This window comes from Natrix helvetica (assembly GCF_964273705.1).
Source record: "Natrix helvetica genome assembly, chromosome: 10".
Taxonomy (NCBI): domain Eukaryota; kingdom Metazoa; phylum Chordata; class Lepidosauria; order Squamata; family Natricidae; genus Natrix; species Natrix helvetica.
Window position 1 is genome coordinate 18,929,598 of NC_138561.1, and position 18,959 is coordinate 18,948,556.

At 41.6% G+C, this 18,959-nt stretch overlaps 1 protein-coding gene across 2 annotated transcripts in view; it reads left to right on the forward strand.

Annotated features, from left to right (window-relative positions):
• RBL2 (RB transcriptional corepressor like 2) overlaps positions 1–18,959 on the forward strand; it is a 22,987-nt gene continuing 4,028 nt past the window's right edge. The window contains exons 1-20 of one of the 2 annotated variants that reach the window (XM_081963600.1): positions 1–407; positions 2,778–2,908; positions 3,594–3,794; positions 4,812–4,876; positions 6,857–6,985; positions 7,388–7,548; positions 7,657–7,721; positions 7,915–8,101; positions 9,230–9,396; positions 10,819–10,928; positions 11,397–11,500; positions 12,062–12,199; positions 12,601–12,765; positions 12,910–13,021; positions 14,487–14,762; positions 15,523–15,794; positions 16,322–16,498; positions 16,602–16,673; positions 17,313–17,415; positions 17,946–18,151. In XM_081963600.1, coding sequence (XP_081819726.1) covers positions 105–407; positions 2,778–2,908; positions 3,594–3,794; positions 4,812–4,876; positions 6,857–6,985; positions 7,388–7,548; positions 7,657–7,721; positions 7,915–8,101; positions 9,230–9,396; positions 10,819–10,928; positions 11,397–11,500; positions 12,062–12,199; positions 12,601–12,765; positions 12,910–13,021; positions 14,487–14,762; positions 15,523–15,794; positions 16,322–16,498; positions 16,602–16,673; positions 17,313–17,415; positions 17,946–18,151 — 3,144 coding nt within the window. In that variant the 5' untranslated portion in view covers positions 1–104. The remainder of the gene's footprint in view (positions 408–2,777; positions 2,909–3,593; positions 3,795–4,811; positions 4,877–6,856; positions 6,986–7,387; positions 7,549–7,656; positions 7,722–7,914; positions 8,102–9,229; positions 9,397–10,818; positions 10,929–11,396; positions 11,501–12,061; positions 12,200–12,600; positions 12,766–12,909; positions 13,022–14,486; positions 14,763–15,522; positions 15,795–16,321; positions 16,499–16,601; positions 16,674–17,312; positions 17,416–17,945; positions 18,152–18,959) is intronic. The other variant, XM_081963601.1, reaches the window with a different exon arrangement.

Here is an 18,959-nt window from a genome sequence, read left to right on the forward strand (position 1 = left end):
CAAGCCGGGCGCAGGCGCAGTGCGGGCCCAGCCGCGCGAACCGCGAGCCCTTCCCCTCCCATCCTGCCGTCTGCCTCCTTTTCCCCCCTCAGAGGCGACGGGCGATGCTGGGCGGCGAGGAGAGCGGCCGGGCCGCGGCCGGAGGGGGCGCCCCAGTCTCCGCGGCCTCTCCCGCAAATGAGGTGGAGGCGCCGGCCTTGGCCGCCCCCGCTGCTGAGGAGAAAAAGGACGAGGAGGAGGAAGGAGGAGAAGAGGAGGAGGAGGAAGAGGCGGCGGCAGCAGCCGAGGCGGAGCGAGCCACCCGGCAGCGCTACGAGGAGCTCTGCAGCAGCCTCAACATGGACGAGCGCGCCCGAGCAGAGGCCTGGCTCAGCTACCAGAGTATGAGGAGGAACTACACCCTGGAGGTGGGGCCGGGGGCGGGGCCTAAGGAGGGGACGGGGCCTGCGCGGCTGGCTGGCTGGCTGGACGGCCGCCCACCGCCAGGGGGCAGCAAAGCCTCGCAGCGCCCTTCCCTCTTGCAGGGGGTGGGGGGCGCTCAAGGATGCCTCCAGGGCCATTCATAGCCTTGGCTGGCCGCCTTTCTTTTGTATTCACAGCTGGTCCTCGACTTGCGTCCATATTCTTTGTAAAGTGAGACATTTGTTTTACCCCTTGCCTCCGTTGTCAAGTGAATCACTGCAGTGCCATTCATAGCATTGGCTGGCGGCATTTATTTTATATTCACAGCTGGTCCTCGACCTATGGCCACAAAGTTTGTAAAGCGAGACATTTGTCTCCAACATGCTACTGATGGTCCTCATTCTCTTTTTCCTTCCACCATTCCCAGCATTAAAACCTTCCTTAGAGAGCCAGGTCTTTGTGTAATGCATCTAAAGTTGGATAATTTAAAACCAGAGGGTGGGGGGGTTGGACTGGATCAGAGGTCAGCAACCTGCTGCTGTGGAGCCGCATGTGGCTCTTTCATCCCTCTGCTGCGGCTCCCTCTCGCTGGTCGGCTCCACAATTGATAGGGCCTTCGGTTAGGACAGGAGAGGAAAAAGGATGCTGCACTAGGAGGAGTCTATGATGAGGGAACCAGACTTCCGGTTCGCTCCAGAAGTGAATGGAGGGATTCTGGTTAGGACCTTTTGGCTCTTTGAGTGTTTAAGGTTGCCGATCCCTGGACTATATGACCTACAAGGTCCCTTCCAACTCTGTTAATCTGTAAGCCTAGCTATTTGGATTCCAGAGGAAGTCCAGGTTTCCTTATTTGATGATCCGTCAGTTTGTTTTCTTGGCTGTCCATGGTCCTCTCGGGAGTCTTATCCAACACCAAAGTTGCTGGCGTAGAATGAGGGTGTCTGGAGTTGGTTGTGGTACATCGCAAGGTTGTGGTGATTCACTAGGGGTTGTGTTTTATGAGTTTTATTGTTGTGATCTTGGAGAATATTGCTTAACCATACCCTATATTGTAAATTGAAATGAATAAATGCTTCCCTTGGCAACTCATACCTCCAATGCATCTGACAGACAATAGAAAAGCAGTGAAGAGACAAGAGTAACTAACAAAATAAGAGGCCTTCTGTGTTGAAAAGAGGAAGGATGCCTAAAGAAACATGTAATCAATGAGCAGTGATGGATTTTAGCCTGAGGGTTTAAAGCTTACATAATAGCTTTGGTGGAGTTACAAATCAATCATACATTGTTCATGCAGCCAGTTGTGGAAGCACATCGTCTGTGGTTAATGTGTTCAGAAAACTGTAATTTTAAATACAAACTTCCAAAAGATGCACCTGATCAGAAATAAGCTGTCTGCCTGTTATTTGCCTAATTAAATACTGGATCTATGTGAAAGTGTTCTCTATGCTTGGTGAGTTAGATTGACAGCATACGTATCGCAATTAAATTATAATACTGTTTGGTAAATAACATTCTACATTTGGCCACTTGATGAACAAACAAAATAAAACTAGTACATTTCTTGGTAGACCAGTATGAATATTTTGTTTTTTTAGTTGGCTGCATTGCCACTGTAATTTACCAGTAGAAATGGCTGCATGAATTCATGGCCTGTCATTCTGTAAATCTCCCTGAAATCTCCATCTGTCTCTCACAGATCACATACACTGTTTTTAATACATTGTTAATTAATCCAGACTTTTATTATTCTGAACCTGAAGTTACTTTGATATAATACAGACGTTTTCAGTAGTAAGAGAGTAATAACACACTACATGCTGGAAAAGCATAGATTAAACAAAGAAAACTATGTTTTAAACTTCAAATATTTATTTCCTTTGAAATATAACTGTAGAATTTAGAAACACTCAGTGGCTATTACATCAGTTCTGTTGGAATAGATGTAAACCAGATTGCTTATTGCAGACGTAATCCACAACATATGTGAATGCGAGCCTTGTAAATCCTTTCTGAATGTGTAAACTGGAGCTCGCAAAGTCCTACTTACAGTTTCTGTGTAGCGAAGGTGTTTCTCACTTTCTGTTTCCCTGGATCAAAGGTGCTTTTTCAAGAGGCAACTGGACTTTCTGGTTTTTCCTTTGAAGATGTTTCTTAAGACCGAGAATCTCCATAGACATTTCCCTGGATCAGCTTTCCTCTCCCAGTAGAATATAATAATTAATTATTTTGAACTGAGCAAACTTTTAAAAGACGTTTATAATAAGCTAATAGCTCTCTAATTAACTAACATGGCTAATTCGCAGTTAGGGACAAATGTCTTGCAGTTGTATGACTTCAGAGATGGGTGAATTTATTTTGCTGTTTTAAATTAACAGGGAAACGATCTGCACTGGTTAGCATGTTCGTTATATGTGGCTTGCAGGAAAGCCGTCCCAACAGTTAGCAGAGGGACTGTTGAAGGAAATTATGTGTCTTTAATCAGAATACTGCGCTGTTCAGGACAAAGGTAACTTTTCTTCTAAAATGTTATGAAGGGCTGAGATTGTCAAGTTTAGAAAGTCTTCTGCAGAACATTATATTTTGATTTTAATGTGTAAATAGTTAACTAGTGGAAACCTTGTCATACCTTAACACATACTTCCTGATGGTTAGAGAGCACCTTAATCGCATACAGGTAATCCTCGACTTACGACCGTAATTGAGCCCAGTATTTCTGTTGCTAATTGAGACTGTTGTTAAGTGAATCTTGCCCCATTTTACAATCTTTCTTGCAACAGTTGCTAAGTGAATCACTCCAGTTCTTGAGTTAGTAACTCGGTGGTTAAATCAATCTGGCTTCCCCATTGACTTGGCTCCTCAGAAGGTCGCAAAAGGGGATCACGTGATCCCAAGACACTGCAACGGTCATAAATATGAGTCAGTTGCCAAGAGTCTGAATTTTGACCTTGGGGATGCTGCAACGGTCATAAGTACGAAAAATGGACATAACTCACTTTTTTCCAGTACTGTTTTAACTTCGAACGGTTACTAAATGAACTTTCAGGAGTCGAGGACTACCTCTACCCTTATTCTTGTTCACCAGAAGTAATAGACACATGGAGCTACATAAGTTAGAATCGGTGTTCAACAGAATGTTTTGGAATGTAAACGTTTCTTAAGTTTAAATTTCTGATCCTCGCAAATGTCTTCAGTTTAATAGAGTTTTTTAACAAGATGAAGAAATGGGAAGATATGGCAGACCTACCCTCCCAATTCAGAGAACGTACCACAAGATTAGAAAGAAACTTTACAGTTTCTGCTGTAATTTTTAAGAAGTATGAACCCATTTTTCAGGATATTTTCAAGCATCCACAAGATGACCAACCACGACAGCCGAGAGGGAGGAAACAAAGGTATGTATGTATTCATAGGTGACATCACTGACGCCGTGGCTCAGTGGCTAAGATTGAGCTTGTCAATCAGAAAAGTCAGCAATTCGGCGGTTCGAATCCCTACTGCCGCATAACAGAGTGAGCTCCCGTTACTTGTCCCAGCTTCTGCCAACCTAGCAGTTCGAAAGCACGTAAAAATGCAAGTAGAAAAATAGGAACCACCTTTGGTGGGAAGGGAACAGCTTTCTGTGCACCTTCGGCATTTAGTCATGCCAGCCACGTGACCACGGAGACGTCTTTGGACAGCGCTGGCTCTTTGGCTTTGAAACGAAGATGAGCATCACCCCCTAGAGTCAGGAACTACTAGCACATATGTGTGAGGGGAACCTTTACCTTTTATGTATTCATGTTAACTCAAAAATCTCCCAAGGAGATTTCATGTCTTGTTCTTCAAGTATGAGCAAATTTATCACTTAATTCTTTATTAACTATTTGAGGCTGATTAAAGTACAGTTTTCAGTTGTGGTCATAACTAGGTGTGGCCACCTATTAATATTACCTGTGTTTTCTTGACTTATTCCAAAAATTACAGTTTTTAACACTTTGTTTTACCTTCAAATCAATTCTTTCTGATTTGGGAGATTTGTAACTATATTACCAATTCATAGTCTGTGTCTCCTTTACAACTATTTTCTTAGGGAATGTCCTTGCTGAGTTAATCTATACTAATTCGTATTTCCACTGATCACTCTGATTACTAGGCTTGCAACTGATAAGGTAAAATTATATGCTGATTAAGGGCCTATTATCATTGCTTTATTTAATAAATGCAAGAGCTATAATATCTGCACCAATAGTTCATTTTTTAGCCTAAAGGTTCCAGGCTGTTAAATTAAAGAGGAAATATGTATGCATATCACTTCCGTGGTCCGCCTGAATGTATATAAATAAGCATTTTCTGGGGTTTACATTTTGAAACGTTTTATTAGATAATCGAAACATAATTTGTTTCTTTTTCATGGCTACATTTCTAAAAAGGAGGCAACCTTGCACTGTTTCTGAAGTTTTCCAGTTTTGCTGGGTCCTCTTTGTTTATGCAAAAGGTAAGAATCTTTTTTTTTCATTGATTAGAATATAAGAACAGTAATAATGTTGTTTCTGCCTTGTTTTCAAAAAGATTGGGACAGGACATATTTTGGAATAGGATAGATGATACATATATTTGATAAATTAGTAAAATATCCTTTTAGTGTTAAATGAGCATCTCAGCTTTATTTTTATTATGAGCACAGAAGTCCTTCAGTATAAAATGTTTCTACGATTTTATAGAACAGGCTTACACCAGTTGCAAATTGTTATGCTGACAAACTTGCACTTTATATGCCTTTGTATCCAAAATAAATATTTTGTGGACTTTTTTCTAAGTTTTTAGTGGTAAGTATTAGAAAAGAAACACTTCACATAATGTTGCAAAGCAGTTTCCTAGACGTTTTAAACATCAAACCCCCTATTTAAAATCTCAAGCCTTTTATTTAAAAATATTTGAAAAAACAGTTCAGTAAGGTTTTGTTAAAGTTCATACCGGTAAAATTTGTTCCAGTTGTGTGGAACAGAGCATATCAATGCACAGTTAGAAAAACCCTTTCCTTTGGTTAAGAAAGAAATCTCATCTGCTAAACAATGTTAAGAGAAATTGCCAGAAGTCGGCACTGACTTGAAGGCACAAAAATTTATGGTAGAGACTTCTGTCAGTGAGAAGTATAGAATTAATTTTTGATATGTTTACAATACAATACAATAATACAATGCAATACACAGTACAATACAAAACACAAACCCACCTTATAAATATGCAGAGCCTTAAAATGAGAAAAGTGACTTACCTTATTTTTTGGAGTATAAGACACACCTCCCCCCCCCCAAAAAAAGAGAGTGAAAATCTGAGTGCGTCTTATACCCTGAATACAGCATTTTTAGCCTCCCGAAACTTCCCCCTTTGGAAAAATGGCCATGCATAGCCTTTAGGAGGCTTCCAGGGTGCTCCTGGGGGCTGGGGAGGGCAAAAATGAGTGAAACACAGGCTGTTTTTTGCTCATTTTTGCCCCCCAGCTCCCAGGAGCACTCTTCAAGGCTCCTAAAGACTATGCATGCCCTTTTTTTGACAAAAAAAAAGTTTTGGGGAGGTCTGCAGAGTGCAAAAACTTTTAAAAAATTTGCTTCTTCAAAATCTTGGTGTGTCTTAACTCAGAAAAATGCAGTATGTTACTTGTAAGCCCAGGAACTCAAAATACACACAGACACAATTTGTTTCTCTTTCTTTTTGCTGGGGAAGTGGTTTCTGTTCTCTTTATCATAGCAACCATGCTTCAAAGGGCAGGTTTGGGCTTGTTTGAGTGATAGGCTTTCTAGTTTAAAGAATGGCATCATGGGTTCCTTTTGCCTGGGTGGAAAATCTGCAGATGCCTTCCTGTTGTAATTCTGACTTCTTTCTCCGTGAACTTATACAGTAGGACAAATGCTAACATCCCCTAAACCAAATTTTAGCACCGTTGACTATTAATTTTGTATTCTTAGTTTTCCTCTTTTAAATAATATATCATTATCTTCTGCTTGTCTAAATGTATAGCACATGCTATTTGAAACCATTGTTAAATAGATATGATCTTTTAATTTGCCTGTTTATTTTGAATGGAAATAGACTTTCTTAAGAAGTGAAAGAATGCATTTGAAGCTTGGAAACATTGCTTTCTGATGTTTATCTTTGGTTAAAAGAAAATAATTCTTACAGAATATGGCTTCGTTCAAATTGACCATATTAATGCTCTCCCCTCCCCTCTCTATATCAAGGTCAGCGCATAATTGAATATTTGTGCATTTCATCATAATATTCAACCTAGCATTTTAATATATTTTTACAGCAGGTCTCACACAAGCCACAAACTAAATAGTTGATTTAATTGATATTATTAGGCATATGTTCTCAAGATTGCATCTGGTTATTGGTAAAAAATGTATGCAAATTTATTAATTTAGGTTTTTAAAAAATAAATTTCTATAATCTGTTTCCATATTGACTTTCACAGGCAATTTTCCTATGATCAGTGATGATTTGGTAAATTCATACCATCTGTTACTGTGCGTTCTTGATCTAGTCTATGGGAATTCTTTGCAGTGCCCAAATCGTAAGGAGATTCTGAATCCAAGTTTTAAGGGTAAATGTAATGCTGTTTTATTATGCTGCTCTCCAAGTATTATTATTTATTTTTAATTTTTAACCATAAAATATGGATAGCAAAATGCTGTATATTGTGTTAAAAAGTTACTTTCTTGTGATATCCAGTCATTTATTAAAAGGTTACCAGAGAAAATCATAGTATGCCATAGAGGGAAATTATTCATATTCAGACTTAACTAGTTGACCTGATGAAAATTGAAGAGCAAGAAAATCACTTCATACTTTTAAAAGGACAACAGATCTTATATACAACAGGAAATTGATTGTGTGGGGGTTGGGTTTTTTTCCTTCTTCTTTCTCATCTGTCCATTTAGGAAGGTAGAAAAATGTTCTTTATTTCTCTTTCTCTCATCCCCTTCCCACTTAACCATTAACAAAGGGCTGCCTGAAGATTTTCACAGTAAGGATTTTAAGCTCTTATCCGAAGCCCCTTGCATCATTGAAAAACTCTGCTCTTTGCACGATGGCTTGGTTCTGGAAGCCAAGGGAATAAAAGAACATTTTTGGAAGCCCTATGTGAAAAAACTCTTTGAAAAGAAGGTATGTCATCAGATAACAGTTCTAACCGTTCTTCAGAATCGCTGCAGCTCCATTATTGACAGTTAACTTCAATTCCTTTCTTTCTTCCTCCCTTTCTTTCTTTTGTAGATCCTAAAAGGAAAAGAAGAGAACCTGACAGGTTTTTTGGATCCTGGAAACTTTGCAGAAAGCTTGTAAGTACCATAAAACAACGGTTCTACTAATTTCAGGATTTTCTGGGTACAAAGGATCCCGCAGTCTATAGTTTCTCTTGCAATTCAGGTTGTGTTTCACAATTTTACGAAAGCTCATAAAAATGTTTAGCGATCGTTTGCAAGCATTTATACCTCGGTCAGACCCTTGCCTTTCTTCCATTCTTCACTCCAGCAAGGCCATCAACAAGGCCTACGAGGAATACATACTGTCAGTTGGGAATCTAGATGAGAGGATCTTTCTTGGAGAAGATGCTGACGAGGAAATCGGAACCCTGCGAAGATGTTTAAACACCGCTTCGGAGATGGAAACAGCTGAAAGGGTACAAATGAAATATAATCTGCAGGAACACTTTGAACGGGTGAGTCTAAACACGGTCTGGTCTGAAGTTAGCTCTGTGAGTCTTATTTCAAGTTCCATCAAACGCAGAGTCTAGGTGAGTGATGGCGAACGTTTTCGGCACCAAGTGGTCATCTAGGACGCAACCCGGAAGAAGAGCTGCCCACGCAGCATTCGCATGCTGGAAAATGAATTTCCAGTTTCTGGAGTGCGCATGCGCGACGGCCAGCTAGTCTTCCGGTTACTGGCACGCATGTGTGCATGACGATCAGCTGGCCATTGCACATGCTCACGCTGGAAAATGTAAGACCAGCTCTTCCAGTTTCTGGCACTGCCGCACGCATGAAGACCAGCTGATCATCGTGCGTGCATGCGCGCCAGAAACCCGGAAGAGGAACGGGCGACGCTGCGCATGCCAAGCGACATGGTTCTTCGTGCCATCATGGATCTATGTCCTACCCAAGGGGAGAGAACGGAAAAGCTCCCTTATTCAAAGGAGGATGTCTATCTGTTGGCAAACACTCCATTATTTCATTTAATATAGGTTATTAAAATTTAAAGTTTATTTACCAATAAAGGGCAAATCTTGGTAGCTCGGGTTTAAATGAGGAGACCTTGGTGCTCTCTGAGCTTGGTGGTTTCCTTGCAGACATTTCATTATCCAACTAGGTAATATCATCAGTGCTAGAAGAGAAGGGGGTTGCTGATGATGTTACCTAGTTTGGGTTATGAAATGTCTGCAAGTAAATAGCTAAGCCCAGAGTCCCCCAAGGATCCCTCCAAGTATAATTAGCTTAACTTACCATATATAGCACTTCTCAGTCTCGCATCCTACCGGTCTGTCACTTAATTGCTGTGTCCCTTTAAAGCAATCATACTGCCCCATCACACCCCAGATTATCAGAAAATGCCAACAGTTTACCTCTGACCCTGTACTTGTTCTTTTTCTTATGCACTTTATAGGGGCACTGTTCTGTATAGATAATAGGGAGACTGTGGGTTAGAAGAAGAGGCAGATTTCAGTCCAAAGAAGGCAATAACCAGGGATAAGCCTTGTTGGAGTTGATGAAGGTGATTTTCTGAATCCAAATTTTATTGAAAGCACAGGAACTTTCTTGAAACGCCTTTCATCTTTGTATCTTTTGATTAGACAAAATCTTTCAGAATATCTACGCCTCTCACTGGCCGGAAATATATCAAGGATAGCGATCCTTACTTGAGCCCCATTTCCATCGCAACCCAATGCTTGACACGGCTTCACACAATGTTGGCAGGGCTGAAGAACGCCCCTAGTGAGAATCTGGAGCAACTTCTGAGGTCAGTAGAATCCCCCTCCTGGCACTTCCCAAACTGGTGGCTCCATGACGATTCAAATTTGGGCAGGCGGCTGAAATTTAAACAAGATTTAGTTGGTGAAGTGGCACTCTTTTTAAGAATCCCATGTGGTTTTAAGTGCTTTTTTTTAAATCCCCAAAGTGGACTGTGTTCTTCAGTGATGTTCAGTGTGTAATAAACAAATTGATTCGTGAACACTGCACCATCACACGAAGTTAAAACCTTTGTGGTGTGGAGAGAATAATGTGGTCCTTAGCAACAATAAGACCAAAGAGCTTATAGTGGACGATAGAAGGAATAGATCAGAAATCCAGCCCTTGGTTATCAATGGAGACCAAGTGGGGCAAGTGGCAAGTTTTAAGTTTCTAGGTGTTATCATAAAAGAGGACCTGACCTGGGACAACTCACATTGCAGCACTGGTCAAAAGGGCCCAGCAGAGATGATATGACCTGAGACTTCTCAGGAAACAACTGAATGGAAAACTGCTGGTGACCTACTGCTGCACCATAGAGAGTATTTCAACTTACTGCACCTGTGTATGGTTTGCCAGTTGCACAGTGGCAGACAGGACAGCGCTCCAGAGGGTCAACGTCATTGCCCAGAGGATCATGGGTTTCCCCCTCCCCTCTTTGGAAGAGCTTTGAGCTCCCGCTGCCTTAAGAAAGTTCAAAACGTCCTTAAAGATCCATCTTATCTTGGGCACTTTTTTTTTTTTTGAACTATTACCATCTGGCAGATGGTACAGGACAATAAAAACAAGGACAAATAGACTGAAAAATAGCTTCCGTCCTAGATACTGAATTCTTCTGTATAGTGCAATATTAATGTCAACTCAGTGTTGTCATGGGGACAGAATTTGGGGGGGGGGGGGAGAGTCGGATCTTAGATTACTGCAGCCGGTTTGGGAGGGATGCATCTTTTAGGGTAATGTGATTTATGACACAGACTGAGCAGAGGGAAGGAACGGGTAAAGTTCAGAGATAAATCAAACAAAGCATAGGCTTGACTGCGAACAGATTTTGCCTAATGGTGCTCCTAATAAATGACTGGTTTTGCATTAAAAACTTGACTCGATACTTATGAATCAATTAGGGCATTTTTAGGAAATCTGACAATGCAGTATCAGGGTTTTTTAATTCAATTGTAAAGAATGTGAAGGAGGTGTGTTTTTGTTTTATTTTTTATGTATAAAAAATACATAAATGCCTTTAATTTCATTGTACAATGTGCAATGACAATAAAGTAAAGTAACTTTTGAGACTAAGGACAAGTTTCAATTTATTTTAGTGATAAACTCTTGAATAAAACAATGGCGTTCTTCTTAAAAGCCTCCCGTATAAAACTTACATACACACAAAGATGTTTTCTTTCAAAAGTGGCAAATCTACATTATTCATTGACAGAAGTTGCTCCAGGGATCCTTCTGTGTCCATTACCAATAGAGTGAAAGAAATGTATGAAATTTATTCACAAAAGGCGCCATCTTCTGGAGAATCTGGGAATTTCCCCAAAGGTGAGAATGTGTAAAAAGTGTTTTTGCTATGTTTTGTGTTCCCAAAGGACTCTAGTTTTAGTATTAAACTAAGTATTTAACATTTTTACTTGGTATATTTTTACATGTAAGCCCAATATAAAAATGATCATTTATTAATATTTATTAAATTTATTGGCCGCGCAACTTAGCACAGGGTAACTATGGACAGCTTACAATATTATTTCTTTCTTAGCGTATATGATGTATGATGTATAATAGGAATTCTGTTTCTTTGCAAGCTCATTCTTAATGTTCATTTCAAGAGACCTTAAAATAGTTCCTGTTTAAAATCAAGAAACCAGTTCTGGGGGAGAAGGGAACCACATGTGTATGTGTGCTTAATGATTATTTTACTGGTGGTTAATAATCCCCAAAAGTTTTCATTTTTAAAAAATTTATTTCATTATGGGTAAACATGGCTTATTTTATATTACACAATTATTTCAGATCTTGTGGGTAAACACTTCCGTCTCGCTGAGGTCCTTTATTATAAGGTTTTGGAATCCGTCCTAAAGCAAGAAAAGAAAAGACTAGAAGATGCTGATCTATCTGTAAGTATAGTCCAGTGATTTGCATAAATGTTCTCTTTAGTAAAACAACTGATGGAATCCTCAGGAAAATGCAACATCAAAGACTGAGATAAGATGCAAAAACTGGCCAGAATCTGATACTTAACCATACCTTCAGCCTTCAGTTTACTCACTGCTTTCACCTAACACGATAATTTGTCAAAAGGGATATAATGTCAAGAGGGCCACTGTGATTTAACGTGATGAGAGATGAGGATAAGAGATTCTGCTTAGGGAACTATCATATAAAAGCAGAGGAGCCCACAGCTGAAACACGTGCAGAGAAAGAAATTTAGAGAAGATTCACCCTGATCATCACAAGGTTTAGGACACCCCAATATGTAATCAGGATGTTTTACTAAACCTCTTCAGTTTCCCCTTCCACTTAAATTCACTTTGTATATGTTTCTTAATGGGCAGATAGCATCGCAGGTGTATTTAAAAAACTATCTCTGCTTGGCGATTCAGGCACGTGATAATGTTAGCAAGCAACAAATATCTGATTTTTGTACTGAACTGCCCTCTTTTTTTAAATTATTATAGGCCATCCTGGAGCACGATGTCTTTCATAAGTCTCTCATGGCCTGCTGCCTTGAAGTAATCATTTACTCCTACAAGACAGCAGATAGTTTCCCATTCATCACGGATGTTTTTGATGTTCCTGCCTTCCACTTTTATAAGGTAAATCTTTTGCGTGCAGTGCTGCAGCAAATTAACGCAATTGCTGTGAAAGACTCAGGCAATGGAAACAATCGTAGAGCGATATGTGTCAGGCGCAAGAAATCAGAAGCCGGGGTGGAGTTGAAAACTACTACGAAGTTTATTCCATGCTACCTACAGATATGCTACCTGCCTGGGCAACTGAATGAAGCTGTTTACTGGCCAGATGCCCTTCCTGTCGCCAATGCAGAGTTATATTCAGCAGATATATTCTCACCATGCCCAGAGAGAGAAATATCTGCCTCTACCTAGGATCGAACTCACAGTCTCCTGATTGTGAGGCAAGAGTTCCACCTCCAGGCCACCTCATCCTTATTGCTGATCCTTGTCCATAATAAAGATTTTGATTTGATACATTGCAGGTAATCGAGATCCTGATCAGAGCAGAAGATGGCCTTTGCAGAGAGGTGGTGAAGCATCTCAACCACATTGAGGAACAGATTTTAGAGAGCCTGGCATGGAAAACGGAATCCCCACTCTGGGATAAAATAAAAGAAAATGAAAATAAGGTTCCTACCTGCGAAGAGGTAAAAGACAAAAGTTCTTTTCTTTGGCTCCTTGTACAAAGATTTTTTACTGGAAATGTCCAAGAGATTTGGAGCAATGGGAATTCTTAGGCCACGGTGCCTAAACGCCTACAATGCCGTGATGAAGTATTTTGTGCTTTTTAGGTGATGCCACCTCAGTATTTTGAAAGATCAAATGGCAACAGCGTGGCTGGGTCCCCTTTAACTCCGAGGAGATTAAATGAAGTTCGTGCTGAAACTGGAACACAGGGAAAAGGTAGGCCATTCCAAATTTACAGAAGATAAGCGGTGGAGCAGAAATGGCAAACTCTGAAGGCTGCATTCCAACGTGTAAAAAATGTTTACAAGCTTATATTCAAAATATCTCCAGTTTTGAGAAAGTCTACATTATTCATGCAGGTAGTCCTTGATTTACCATCATAATTGATCCCGGGGTTACAGTTGTGAGTTGTTACAGTTGTACGTTGAGGTACCCACAGGACCAGAAGTAATATTTCGTCTTTTTTTTTAACAAAAGTCATCGTTAAGCTAACCCAGGGGTCAGCAACCTGCGGCTCTGGAGCCACATGTGGCTCTTCCATCCATCTGCTGCGGCTCCCTGTCGCTCAAAATATGCATCACGACTGCCAATGTGTGACACCCGCCGGCATGCTATTTATTGAGCTTTTCGACCCCCGGTAGGCAAACCATGGATAAATCCAAGAAAAGTTTCAGAAGAAAACGGAACGTTTAATTCAATTACATATGCTAGTTCTGTGGCCACTCAGAAAATAGTCAGGCACGGGAAGAGTTACGTGGCTCCCGGTGTGGGAAACGGGTCCAAATGGCTCTTTGAGTGTTTAAGGTTGCCGACCCCCGAGCTAACCCATTCATTTGAATGGATGTGTTTTTTTGCGGGAAATCAGCAGAAAGACACTTGCAGTCTTAGAACTGCACAATGCCACAATAGATCATAAACTGACCTGCTGGACATGCGGTTATGGGACAGTGTGTGTGTGTGTGTGTGCCCATTCATGATGTTTGGGAATACTTTATGAGCCAAAAAGTTGATGTTCCATAGTCTTTGTAAATTTGAACAGTTGCAAAACGAGTGGCTATTCATTGAGGTCTACCTGTAAAAAAAAAACACGCCACATCTTGTTGTTGTTGTGGCATCTGAGCTAAGTTACAAAATGGCCATAAGTCTCAGGAAGCTATTCGCATTTACTGTCTCCCTTCTGTGACCCGTCCGTGTATCCTTCCTTTCCTTAATCTTCCTATCATCATTTAATGACTCCGTAATCCCTTGCATCGGGGTGGAGTCTGGGCAACTGAATGGATCTGATTGTTTACTGGCCAGACGCCCTTCCGTTTCGCCAATGCGGAGCTATAGAATGAGACACATTCCCATTGGGCCCAGAGAGAGAAATACCTGCCTCTACCTAAGAGCGAATTCAACAGATTGTGAAGCAAGAGCTCCACCTCTAGGCCGCCGCACCACTCTTTCCTTAATCTTCCTATCCGATAGCAAAATAATCCAGCGTAGGGCCCAGAGATGAGGTTCAAGCCCTTTCAAACCATGAACTGTCGCGTGCTTCCTCTGCTCTGTTCCTTGAACTTCCGGCACGTCTAAAAAGAGCTCAGTGATTTAGACCGGTGCAAGCCCTTTGAGATTGCCCTTACTTTCTTTTCCCAGGTTTTACATCACTCCTGCTTTTCTCTCCTTTTGTGATCTCTTGCAGGCATTTCGTTTTCCCCAGCCACCCTCTACGAACGGTACAGCTCTCCAACCACCAACCCTACCAGAAGAAGGCTGTTCGTTGACAGTGACACCCCTGGGGAGGCCCCTCGGACGCCTGTGAGGGTCTCTCAGCCACCTGTGATCAGCACCGTGCCTGTACAAAACGTCTCCTCCGATACCATCCCTGTCACTCCAGTGCCTGGACAGACATTAGTCACCGTGGCAACCGCCACAGTGACCGCAAATAATGGGCAGACAGTTACCATACCTGTACAAGGTGAGGTGGATCAATGCAGGGGTGAGAAATAATGCTTCCTTAAACCGTGGTACGGCGGGTGGCTAAGGAAGGACCACGTTAACATCGAGACTGTAGACTATTCTGTTGACCAGATGTGATTGGACACCCAAGGAATTTGTCTCCGGTGCATAAGCTCTCAATGTGCATACAAACAACAAAGTAATATAAAAGCCGCAAACTGCAATTTGGCAGTTCGAATCTCACCAGGCTCAAGGTTAACTCAGCCTTCCATCCTTCCGAGGTGGGAAATGCAGACCCGGATTGTTGAGTGCAATAGACTCTGACTCTGTAAACCGCTTAGAGAGGGCTGTAAAAGCACCGTGAAACAGCATATAAGTCTAAATGCCTTTGCAATTGTGATAATCCTCAGGTACCAATAGGAGAAAAGGTAGGAAAATGAGAAGGATCGTAGCAATGCAGCCCTACTACATGGGTAAATATCCTTCGATCTAAGGCGGTGCTGTGGGGACTTAGGTGCTCAGCAGAATGATGGCACAAGGGAAAAAACTTTTTGTGCTTGGTTGTTTTGGCATGCAATGGCCTATAGCTGCATCCCGAAGGGAGAAGTTGAAACAGTTGATGTCTACAGTGCGAGGGGGTCTTCCAACTTAAACTAATTTTCCAACTTAAAATAATTGGGGGGGGGGGCTTTCCTGTCCAAAGGGGTGAAAATACCAATCGCCTCATCTATTCCTTGGCAGTAGGATTATGTATATATTTTTCCCATTTTCTTCGACAGGCATCGCCAATGAAAATGGGGGCATAACATTCATTCCAGTTCAGGTGAACGTTAGTGGACAGACTCAATCACTGCCTAGTCCCATCCCACCTATCAGTGCACAGACCCTTGCTGGCACGCTCACTTCTCAGCAGATGACTGCCCCAACCCTCCAGCTGCAAGGCCAGCTCCAGCAGGTGGCCCATCCTGGAGAACGGCGACAGAAGCAGCAGATCAGTAGCGGTGGCAACAGATCCCGAAAAGCTGGCTCACTTACTCTCTTCTTTAGAAAGGTACATCGACCCTGGGAAAGAGACAGTTTGCTGTAGTGTTTTAAGGTGCTGGCCTAGAAACCAGGAGACGGGGAGTTCTAGCTCTGTCTTGGGCAGGAAAGCCAGTAATTTAATACATAAAAATAAATATCGTAAACCCAATCAAGGAACTACCAAGACCATTCCCACCAACATTTACAGAGCAAGCCACTAACATATAAAATGAGAACAAACCTCATTCCTTACTCTCATTGATGATGTTAGCTAGCTTGGTAGTGAAACATCTGCAAGAAAACAATCAAGCTCTGAGAACACCAAGGATCTCACAGTTCAATCCTGAGCCACAAATATTCACTACAATTGGTACAAATAAATAAAAGAATATGGCAGGTTTTGCAAAGAAAACTCCTCTCCCTGTCTTTTCCCGAATGCTGTACTCCCGTGAAGCATTTTCATAATTTGATTTTTCATCCGGATGCAAAAAAAATCATTCTATGAAAAACATTGTAATGTCTTCTAGCTCTGACAGTATTTTCTGGCTTCAACAGGTATTTTATTTAGCAAGCGTTCGCCTGCGAGATCTCTGCATCAGGCTGGATATTTCTGACGAGCTGAGGAAGAAAATCTGGACCTGTTTTGAATTTTCGCTAGTACAGTGCTCGGAGCTCATGATGGACCGACATCTCGATCAGCTCTTGATGTGTGCTATTTATGTAATTGCAAAGGTAAAGTTTCACCCATTTCAGTTAACTTGAAAGATTAAAAAAAACAACCTAGCGCTAATGAAAGTGCTAATATTTCTCCGCTAACGGTTGCTTTCCATTCCAGGTTACCAAAGAAGACACCTCGTTTCAGAACATCATGCGCTGCTATCGAATGCAGCCCCAGGCCAAAAGCCACGTGAGAACAGTTTCTTTGTTCCTGTATTCAATCATCTTCTTTTAATGACCCCATCATCCTTTGCTGGATGGAGTCTGGCTAACTGAATGGAGCTGAGTCTTGGCCAGATGCCCTTCCTGTCGCCAATGCAGAGCTTTGTTCAGCAGACATATTCTCAGTGTGCCCAGAGAGAGAAATATCTGCCTCTACCTAGGATTGAACTCACAGCCTCCTGATTGTGAGGCGAGAGCTCCATCTCTAGGCCACCGCACCACTCTTGTTTCTGTATTCAAGGCTACATTCAATTGTTTCTATTGAGTTTGTTTTCTTCAATCATCAGTTTTAGTTAGGCCTTAAGGGGAAAATTCCAGATATTGGCGTAGTCTTCTAGATTAGCGCCCAGTTTTATTAAAGGAGGGTCATATCTGTCCAGCCCTACCTAGTGAAAAAAGGGCCTTCTATAAAACAATCGTGAAATGCATGCAGAAACGCTTCCCTCTGCATCTCAGATTCGTGCTGCTTATATTTGCAAGAGTTCCATCTAGCTGAGCTTGGTGTTGTCTTTGAAAAGTACCAGAAGAATAACTCCCCCATTGAAAGCTCTCTTTTTTTAATTCAGCAAGGCCATTTTCTCTTCTGAAATAATTTTGCCTATTTAAGGTGTACCGCAGTGTATTGATTAAAGGCAGAAGACGAAGGAATTCTGGCACCAGCGAGGCAAACAATCCACAGAATTCCCCAGTGGAGAAAAATAAGGACCGAAGTAAGTGAATGTAGTCAGTAGGAGACTAGAACTAGGAAGGTCTCCCGCTTTCTAACCTGGTGCCTTAACGACTAGTGTCAACTCTAAAGTTGGCCTGATTGAGGCCATCTTTGAGGCTTCAGTTTTGCCTTAATGGAGATGAGGATTAGGGGGGCGGGGGGAATTGGAGAGAGCTGGGGGTTTGTAGCCAAAACAAGATACTTTCCCCCTGGGAACCAAGGACAGGTGGCTGAAGAGAGGAGGAGGAGTGATGTTACCAAGCAATTGAACAGCAGCCTGATTGGACCATGTGACTGTTTGGGAAAAGAGGAAAACTTTTAATTAAGTGAAAACCACGGGAACCTTTAGAGCCTGTGCCAATATGATAGATCCAATAAAGCTATTATTTGAAGAATCTACCTGCCACGGAGTTCTGATTATTATGGGTTTTTTTACTTGGAACTCTGACAACTAGACTTAAAAAAAAATCCAAAATAACTAGTAGTTTCATAAAACTATTCGATCCAGTGAATCATAATCTGTCTTTGCAGCAAGCCGAGATTCCAGCCCAGTCATGAGGTCGAGTAGCACCCTGCCTGTTCCGCAGCCCAGTAGCACTCCTCCAACACCAACGCGACTGACCGGAGCCAGTAGCGACACTGAGGAAGAGGAACGTGGAGACCTGATTCAGTTTTATAATAATGTCTACACAGACCAGATTAAAGACTTCGCCCTGAAGTACTCCTCGGCCAACGGAGTAAGTAACCCTTTCTATTCCTTCCTTCTTCAGAATAGGCAAGCTACTATCTCTCTGATTAACAACTGGAGTTACCCAGGTTGTCCTGCCATTACAATATTTTGCTTTTTTTTAAAAAACAAAAACAAAAGTGACATAGAATAAATTCTGAGGCAATCAAAGACCAGGTTAGGAAACAGATCCCCCAACCATCATCAGAGAGAGAAAAATCTATCCATGTGGTTACTAAGAGCCATGGATGGATATTGACTTGTGATCTGGGCAGAAACTGCAAATAGTAAAAAGAGGACTCTTTTAAACCTAAGTCCATTGCAAATAAATCTCTTAAGATGAATAAAGCCAAGTCATCCCTGCCTTACGATAAAATAGAACCATCTTGTATTTGATACAGGGGATTCTTGTATCCTGTAGGCTAAACTTTAAAAGCTGATAACTCTGAAAACTTATCACAATTCTCATACAGAATGTCTAAACTGCTCAGGGCCATTAATCTATCTATATATAAATGGCTGTGTGTCTGTGCGTATGTTCCAGCATAACTCTGGAACGCCTTGAGCAATTTCAACCAAACTTGGTACACAGATGACTTTCTCTCTGGAAACAAATACTGTGGGGGTAAGACACCCCTAACACCCCACGGGGTGTGTGTTCTGTTATGATATAGTCTGTTGTGCCTTCAAATGGCTTCTACTGTACTCCCATAAAATGGCTTCTACTGTATAGTGCAGTTGAGTTGCCATGGTAACGGCTACATAGTCCTCCACAAGGGGGCTCCCTCTGGTAAGGGGGAAAATCCAACATTAGAAAT